The sequence below is a fragment of the Nicotiana sylvestris genome, chromosome 11 (assembly GCF_000393655.2).
Source record: "Nicotiana sylvestris chromosome 11, ASM39365v2, whole genome shotgun sequence".
NCBI lineage: Eukaryota > Viridiplantae > Streptophyta > Magnoliopsida > Solanales > Solanaceae > Nicotiana > Nicotiana sylvestris.
The window spans coordinates 49,288,727-49,297,819 of NC_091067.1; the positions used below are offsets into that span (position 1 = coordinate 49,288,727).

The 9,093-nt window shown below is 37.1% G+C and overlaps 1 protein-coding gene across 1 annotated transcript; it reads left to right on the forward strand.

Annotated features, from left to right (window-relative positions):
- The first annotated feature begins 4,435 nt into the window (after positions 1-4,435).
- On the forward strand, positions 4,436-8,213 carry LOC104223687 (acetylajmalan esterase-like). Its single transcript, XM_009775152.2, has 2 exons — positions 4,436-5,552; positions 7,840-8,213. The coding sequence occupies exons 1-2, from the start codon at positions 4,436-4,438 to the stop codon at positions 8,211-8,213; spliced, it is 1,491 nt and encodes a 496-aa protein (XP_009773454.2).
- The last annotated feature ends 880 nt before the right edge of the window (positions 8,214-9,093 follow it).

Consider the following 9,093-nt stretch of genomic DNA (forward strand, 5'->3'; position numbering starts at 1 on the left):
GCACAACGATGTGAAATATGGGGTTTCATACTCTCAGGACAACATTTACAATCAGTACTTACCTCGATTCGGTCCAAACTCTAGCCCGCGATGCCTTTGCCCTCACAAATCGACCTCCGGATGCTCCAAATCTAGCCACAATCAGTACATAACAATTAAAATATGCTAAGGGAACAAAGCCCACTCAAAAATATCCAATTTACATTAAAAATCCCGAAATTGCTCGAACCCGGCCCTCAGGAATGGTCAAGATAGAAATCATGACTATTAGTCATTTGATGACCCAGCCAAAGCTAAATGTCTGACAGGCTAGGTGGCAGGAACTCCTAGCAAAATTTTACTTCAAACTGTAGCACTAAAGTGGGAAGACCAACCTAGTTGCTGATATGTTAAGTCGAAGGGCTGAGCTAGAATTGGTGTGCCTACTTGCCACCCTAAGGGGGAGCAAAGTGGCCACCACTATAAAAGACCATATACAATATCTATTTACCAAGGACCTTACTGCACAGTATTTGGTCGATTTGGTAGGATAGGGTAAGACTCTCTAGTTCTATATGGAAGATGGGTTCCTGAAGGTGGGGATCTACGAAGGACTCTTCTAATTGAATGCCATGATACTTTGTGGACCGTCCACCCAGGTGAAGAACACACCATTGCAATGTTGTACCGTGCTTATTATTGGCCTCAAATGGCTGATGATGTTACTTAGTATGTGAATACTTTCCTAGTATGCCAGAAAGAGAAGTCGGGCCGCTTGACACAAGCAGAACTTTTGGAGCCATTTCCAAAGAGACCTTGTGAAATCGTGTCACTGGATTTCATCACTGAATTACCCAAGGTCAGAGATCTTATAAATATCTTGGTTATGGTAGATTAGTTTTCTAAATACGCTAGATTTATAGCAGCCCTAATATATATATATATATATATATATATATATATATATATATATATATATATATCAGCATAAGATACAGCTCAACTCTTCTTCTCTCGTGTTGTCAAATATTAAGGCCTGCCTAAAGACATCGTTAATGATCGCAACTTTCGCGTCACTTAGAACTTTTGGACCCAGCTCTTTAAGTGCCTCGTGTCCAAATTGAGCCAAAGTTCAAGTTTACATCTGAAATATGATGCCAAGATGGAGCGATTCAATAGCATGCTGGGGGAATAACTCCACCATTTTGTTACTGGATCGTAGAAGAATTGAGTGAAGCTTTTGGATGCTGCTCAACTATGTTTCAATTCACAAAAGAAATCTAGTACAAATAGAAGCACTTTTGAAATTGTTACTGGACAGCAACCGCTACTCCCACACATTGTGAATGCCCCAAAACATATTGAAATATCCTCGAGTTGTTAACTTCTTGGAGGATTGAAAGCGAAATTTGAAGATAGTGAGAAGCTATTTTGTCAAAGCCCAAAAACAGATGAAAAGCATGTAGATCAAAATTGTCGCTTCGTTCAATACGAGGTAAGAGATAAAATGATGGTGAAAATCACAAAGCGATACTTATTTGTAGGGGTCCATGACCCTCTCCTATTGTAAAAGTACATTGGACCATATCCATTGAGAAGCGCATTGGGAAAAGTTGCAAATCGGGTGGATACCCTAGCCTAGTGGAAGATTCATCCATTCTTCCATGTCAACCTTCTGAAACCTTTTCGAGAGGACATGGAGGATTACTCCCGGAGACAACTCACAATACCCAGTATTCGAAGCCATAATTCAACCGGAAAAATGCATGTAGACGATATTCTCGATGATCGAGTGATTCATGCTTCATGGAAACATCACCAAGAGTTCTTGGTGAAATGGCAGGCTGTGATATAGAGGAGAATACTTGGGAGAGGGGAACAAACCTCAAAACCTACAAGAACCTGATCGATGATTATCTTGAAAGTAAGGCACCAAGGACATCCCCTACTCAGGTGGGGGAAAATGTCATGGGCGAGTTTCCAGACGTGCCCCTTGAACCCTTGGACGCGCCCCATGGCATCCTGGAAAGCCTCTTAATGCCTAGCGTCATGGACGGCCACGTGGTCTTGGCCGCACCAAGTGACAAGCGCTCTTGTGCCTATGTCGCCCTATTGGTAGCCCTCACCAGCGCCCAAACACAGGCAGATTCCAACAGCACCACGTGCACACACTCTGATGCTAAAGATAATGTTGCCGCCAACAGACCTACTTCTACCTTGTAGGAATCTAAGTCCTTTTTCATTATACAAATAGAGTAGTTTTACTTCCTGTATTTCCATTATGTCTCTCTAGCTTAGTTATATTAAGTCATATAACTTTAGTTTTTTTAAGCATTATTAAGGGGGATTAAGTAGTCAAACTTTCAAGCAAGCAAATGGTTCTCTGTATTGGTGTCTCTCCCCCTCGACATTGTGTTGCTGTTCTGTAATAGTTTTCATTAATGCAATTAAGCTTTCTTTCATTATCATTTGTTTTCCTGTTCTCTCAATTACTCTTGATATTGGTTTTCCATATGACACTGATAATCTCATCTAGTGTACGGAGGGCCTCAATTAGCGAATAGTAGCCATACAGACATCTGTTGCTTAGCCTTACTTCGTCCTCTTTTAGAAAGCAAAGCTACAACTCTTCAGACTAACCTTAAACTTAAGGCCAACCTCTTTTCCAGGGATACCCCACTTCCCGGTCTAGCTTCACTGACCGTATTCACAACTTTTCCGATCTCCGAACCAGATCTACTTTTTTATCGGCATTCTCTAAATGAATTACGTTATGGTCTTGAATTCTCGATATATCATATGTAATGAATGATCGAGGTTGTCTTTGGGAAGAGGTGGGTGGGATCTCAGGAAGGCGCCACATAACAGTAATTATATATTGAGATACGCAGAAAGGTTACGAAAAAGTTGGGGGGAGGTTAAAATATCTTTTACATAAAATTAGAGATTGGTCATCTAAAGAGTAAAAGAGACATTACGTTTGTGTAGCAACTCCGGTCAATAAATGGATCTTGAGATAGGACAGGGGGACATTTGTAATCTAAAATTGGAGGAGAATTTCATGTTTATACAAAATTCAAGGAAGAATATGACTTTCACCGTTAATTTCATAATAAGATCTTCTTTTAAATGATGAATTGAAATTAAAATTCATTTGGAGGAAAGCATGTTTACTTAAACAGGTAGAATTTAAAAGATTCACTTATCACTTTTTGCATGATCACTGCTTTTTAACAAGTTCTTTTGGTTGTTATCAAATGATTTTGAGTGCATTTTAAATACTACTCACTCCATTTTAATTTATGTGAAGGTGTTCGAATTATTTATTTTTTTAAAGTAATTTTTTCATATGCATTTTAAATATTTTGAGTTATTAATTATTGTGATGTATAGTACCTTTTACGTAGTTTACAAATACATAAAATTTTATTTTGAAAAATCTAAAGAAATTTATGTCCAAATGCATAATTAAAATTAAGAAGTTTAAATCTCGAAAAACGAAAAGTATCCCAAAGTTGGGACGTAGGGAGTACTAGCTTAAGAGGAACTTCAGTAAGAGTTTCATCTATTTAAAGAAAAATGAAGATTTATCGAGAATTTGAACAAATAGCTATATTGCTAGAGATAGGAAAATTCAAACCTTTGAAATGCGTTGATTATTTTTGAGTTCCGTTCATTCTTCATTTTAAAGAAAGATACGTCCAAATGGACTTTAACGACGAGTTCTACTTTTCTTTCTTATTTTTTTTTTTTTAAAAATTCTTTGAGTAAGACTTAATGCAACATGTAGGAGTGGCAACTGGGCGGGGCGGGGCGGATATAGCTCGGGTCAAAATGGGTTATGAAAAAACGGATAAATTATCCGACACGAATAATATTTAAAACGGATAAAAAACGGGCTAACTGACGGATAATATGGGTAATCATATTATCCATGACTTCTTGCATATAATCACTTTTGGGAGAATTCTTAGTCTCCCTAACTTGAGAAACCCCCAATTTGAGGCTTTACAAATGTAAAAGTTAGACACATTAGTTATTCATTGGATACTCATTGGTGATCCATTTTCTAAATGGATAATATAGTTCTTATCCATATTTGATCTGTTTTTTAAAAAGTTTATTATCCAACACATTTTTTTAGTGGATAGTATAGGTGGTTAACTGTTTTCTTTTAACCATTTTGCCTCCCTACAAACATGTAATAAATGATACTAATAGTTTGTCATGGACTAATTCTAAGTACATACGTAGCAGGAAAGAAATTCACCTTTTATTTAAGATGTTGCGGTAACAATTTTTGCTTTTCTTCCAAAAACGACATTAATTTCATTATCATAGAAAGAAGAAACGGCAAAAACGATATCCTAACCACCTATAATATACTTCAAGAAGATATAAAAACCCCCCTCTTTAAATATATTACCTCGCCTTAACATCCGTATGCATATTGCAAATGGCTTCTTTAGTTCCAACTTTTTTCCTTTTAGCTGCAGCTCTATCTTCGTTAACTTTTGCTTATGCTGCTAATAATAATAACAACAACAGTTGCCCTAATTATGAATACATTTTCCAAGTTGGCGATTCACTTGCAGATACTGGAAATCGATTCCGTATATCTAATGTAAAATCATCTTACCGTGCAGACCATTTTCCTTACGGGGAAAAATTCTTTGGAAAACCCACTGGCAGATTCTCTGATGGCCGTCTCGTTATAGATTATATTGCTATGTCTCTTAAGCTTCCACTTCTCAACCCTTACATGGTCAAAGAAGCTAATTTTAGCCATGGAGTAAACTGCGCAGTAGGAGGAGCTACAGTTCTAAATGATCCTTTTTATGTAGCTAAAAATATTACCACGGCAAAAGACAACAGGCCTCTTAGATCTCAACTTCGTTGGTTGACAACTTACTTAAAAACTACATGTCACACTAGACAAAAGTGTTCAAAAGTTCTTGGAAAATCTCTTTTTATGTTTGGTGAATTTGGAGGAAATGACTATTACCTAGCATTTTCAGAGGGAAAATCCATTGACGAAGCTAAAACTTTTGTCCCATACATAGTCAAGACCATAGTAAAAGGCATTAGACAAGTGATCAGATACGGGGCAAAACGTATAGTTGTTCCAGGGATTTTTCCTCTGGGTTGCTTCCCCTACTACCTTACCATGTTCTCAAGCTTGGATTATGAAGATTATGATGAGTTTGGTTGTCTGAAAGCCTACAATGAGTTAGCAATGTATCACAATGATTATTTGGAGAGGGCTCTATCTATACTAAAACTTGAATATTCGAACGTTGCGATTATATATATTGATTATTATGCTGCTGTGAAATCAATTCTGGAACGCCCCAGCTATTTTGGATTCAATAAGAAATCCATACTCAAAACGTGCTGTGGAATAGGAGGTCAATATAATTATGACGATGATATTCTTTGTGGAACATCTAAAGTTCAAGCTTGTTCTGATTCTGCAAAATATTTACACTGGGATGGTGTACATCTTACAGAAAAAGCATATTATTATGTCGCAGAGCGCGTCATCAATGGCATCTCATCTAAAGAATTTCAATGTCTGCAGTAGATTTTGATCTCTGGACTTATTGAAATTAAAAGGTTGTAGCATCACCTGGATATAGATTGTAAGTGGTGTGTTATATATATGGTGAGAAGTGCTTTTATATACTATGTACGTAACTGGTTTTTATTCTTGTTGTAAACCGTTAAATTAAGCAAAGATATAACAGTTGGAAAAAAATCAGCACGTTTCATTCATTTAGAAACTACACCTAGCTAATATTTACATTCTCATTTGGCTCATTGTCATGAATTCTTGTAGGCCTTACCAAACACAAAAATAGATTGTCCAAAAAAAATTCTGACTTATGTCCTGTTATTGTTGAAAAGAAAAAGTAACTAGATGCATATCAAGTACATGAATTACCTAGTTGATGCATTAGAAAATAAACTAAGATGCATGTATGATTTGATTATTGAACTAGGGAATTAGAGAAGTGTAGAATTAAACTCTGATACATGTATCACATAGGTACATGTTTTTAGAATTTTATAAATACCTACGTACTATAGCCTTTTTGTGTAAGCAAGTTGAGTGAAATAAAGAAGAATCACCTCCTCATTTGTCTTCACGAGGCTTGAGAGATTGAGAGTTGATAATATGCTAGAATCACATGTAATTGGATATGTTTTACCCCTACTTTGGTGTGTTTTTAGGTGTTTTGAATGTTGAAAGATGACCAATTGAGCTTAATTGTTGAAGTTTGTTATGTAGGAAAGAATAAAGGTGATTTGAGCAATAATGAAGCTAAAAGGCAATTTTTAAAGAAAAGGAAAATCGGATGAGGCAGTAAAGTAACTTCGAAAAGCACGGGGAAAGCATAGAAAAAAATTGGAAAACACAACCAGGCCCTGTGCGAAGCACAACTATAGTGCAAGGGCAAATTTGCCTGCGTTTTATCTTGAGGGGCAACTTAGTCAATTGGCTTAGGTACATGATATAAAAGCTTCTAACCTTTATTTCAGCCACACGCTTGACCTGAGAAGGCAAAAAACACCATTGTTTAAGCAAAGTTGAGCCAGAAAGATCTTCAAGTTCATTCAAGAAGACGAATCGAAGAGTTTTTCTCTCCTTTTCTATCTTTATTTCTATGAATATTGGTTTGACAATGGTTTATGTATTTTTGAGTAGTATTATGAGTAGCTAAACCCGTCATCAAGGATTGATGGAACCAATTATTGGATGAATTCTTGAGTGTGTGTTGATATAATTGAGCCGTTTTTACTCTCTAATTGTTCAACTATATGCTTCTTGTGGTTAATTAAAGGGCCCTTGATTAATCGTGTCTAGTTTTCTTGTGTTGCTTGAGAGATAACACTTGATTAGATTGTTGTTGAGCAAATCCACTTTCGAGTAAGTTAAGAGATTAATTACTTTGATTTAAAAGCGGGATTAGAGATAACAAAGCTTTGGCGTGATCTTTATGAGTTATACGAATTGTCAGCTAGAGTAATTCGAAAGAATACTTCTAGTAAATTATCATAATTGATCGAAAAATAATTGTGATAAATAAGATATCATCATCTTTAGAGAGTGGTGCGGCGATATTATAGTTGGCGTGTTAGGAATTAATCCGGCAATTGGGGAAATCGTAAACCCTAGATCTTTTTATCCTTGATTCAACTTCATTCTTGCTAATTGATAGTTTTATTATTTTTTTTCTTAGTTAAATAATTTTTGTTAATTCATAAATTAAGTCATAAACTGTAGAATTTGTCTGAGCTTATCTTTTGTGATACTAGAAAGTTGTAGCAAATAGGTTGGTTCTCTGTGGGATTCGACTCCGGACTCTTGAACCGGATTATTTTTGCAGCGACCGCTTAGTCCTTTTTATAAGGTATAGTTGGGTGTGATCAAATTTTGGCATCGTTGCCGGGGAATTAATGGTGTTATTTGTTACAACTTAAAAGAATTACTAGGATTTTTAGTTTAGATCAATTTTCCGTGGTGCTAAAAATATTTCCACTGAAATTCTCACGTTTGAATTCTTCTGTGCCGCAGGTGCATGCCTAGAAGCTCCTTGAGAAGTGGTGAACTATTTGAAGTTCTATTAGATCCCGAGAAGGTATCCAGGACATTGAATCGGGCTAATAAGAAGGGCAAATAGCTAAAACATGACGAACAAATCGAAATTGAAAGGGGTGGCATCGAGAACGTCAATAAGAATAACATAAATAATCAAGTTGACCCAAACATTAGAGTGGTAGCACCCGTGGTGCCGGAGGCTGCTCTATATGATTGAGCGCAACCAACTGCTGACAATCTGGCAACTGCAATTGCAGTCTCTCCGATACAAGCAGAGACTTTTCAAGTTACAAACAACATGCTGCACTTGTTACAGAACAAAGGGTTGTTCTCCGGGTCTTACATTGAAGACCCACAGCAACATCTGAAGAATTTCCTATCAATTTGTGTCACTCAAAGGCATCCGAATGTGACACCCGAAGCAATCAGATTGTTATTGTTTCCATTCACAATGACTAGGGAGGCTCAAACTTGGCTGAATTCGCTCCCAATAAACTCAATGGCTACATGGGTGGAACTAGTCAAGCAGTTCTTAAACAAGTTCTATCCACCGAATAAGACTGCAAGGCAAATTTATGAGATATTGCAGTTCAGGAAGAAAACAACTGAAACTTTGCAAGAAATATGTTAGTGAAGTGTCCACACCATGGCATCCCAGATCAGATACTAAGACAGAGATTCTATATGGGCTTGGCTAATGTAGATGCTTCAGCCAGGGGTGCATTCTTGAGCAAATCATTCACCGAGTGTAAGATTCTTCTTGACAAGATGGCTCAAAATTCAGGCTGGATGACGATGGATACAACACTGACTCTAATAGTGCATTATGTTGCTCTTGACCCAAATTATACAAATGCAGAAAACATAGCCACTCTAATGACCCATATGAGTTTGCACACAAAGAATATTAACAATATGGCCACGAAACAAGTTCATATTGTTGGCACAACAAATGGATACCTATGCACTCCCTGCTTCAATGAGTCGTATGTTTGCTCGTGGCATGGAGTGATAACCAAGGTTTCAGAGAAGACATGAATTATGTAAATAATTTTGGGGGTCATAGGCAAGGTGGACAGTAATAGGGACCTTAAAATCAGCAATACAGAACAGCCCAGCAATAGTACAATACTAATCTTGTGGGAGCATGACCACCAGGATAAGTTGTGCCCTATCAAAGGCAATCGGGTTACAATTAGCAGCACCAACAACAGTTAGCTTGCCAACAACCTCATCAATAGTAGGTGACCAGACAGGAAGATAGTAATATTGATAGAAATTAAGGGCATGCTGCAACAAATCATTGGGACTAATGGAAAGATGCAAGAAAAGTTAGTTGCACATGACTCGACTATTAAAGGCATTGAAACTCAGTTAGGCTAGTTGTCCATGCCTTTGAACAATCGCCCATAAGGAAAATTGCCTGCAGACACACATATCAATCCAGAAGGGCAGAACTAGAACCAGTTAAAGGTAGTGAGTCTCAGAAATGGAAGGGATTTGATAGAGAT

Excerpts from the sequence above, each read along its gene's own strand:
- LOC104223687 (XM_009775152.2), top strand. The coding sequence starts at position 4,436 with ATGGCTTCTTTAGTTCCAACTTTTTTCCTTTTAGCTGCAGCTCTATCT. Across the intron at positions 5,553-7,839 it reads CTCATCTAAAGAATTTCAAT|TCTCTCCGATACAAGCAGAG; the intron begins GTCTGCAGTAGA and ends CTGCAATTGCAG.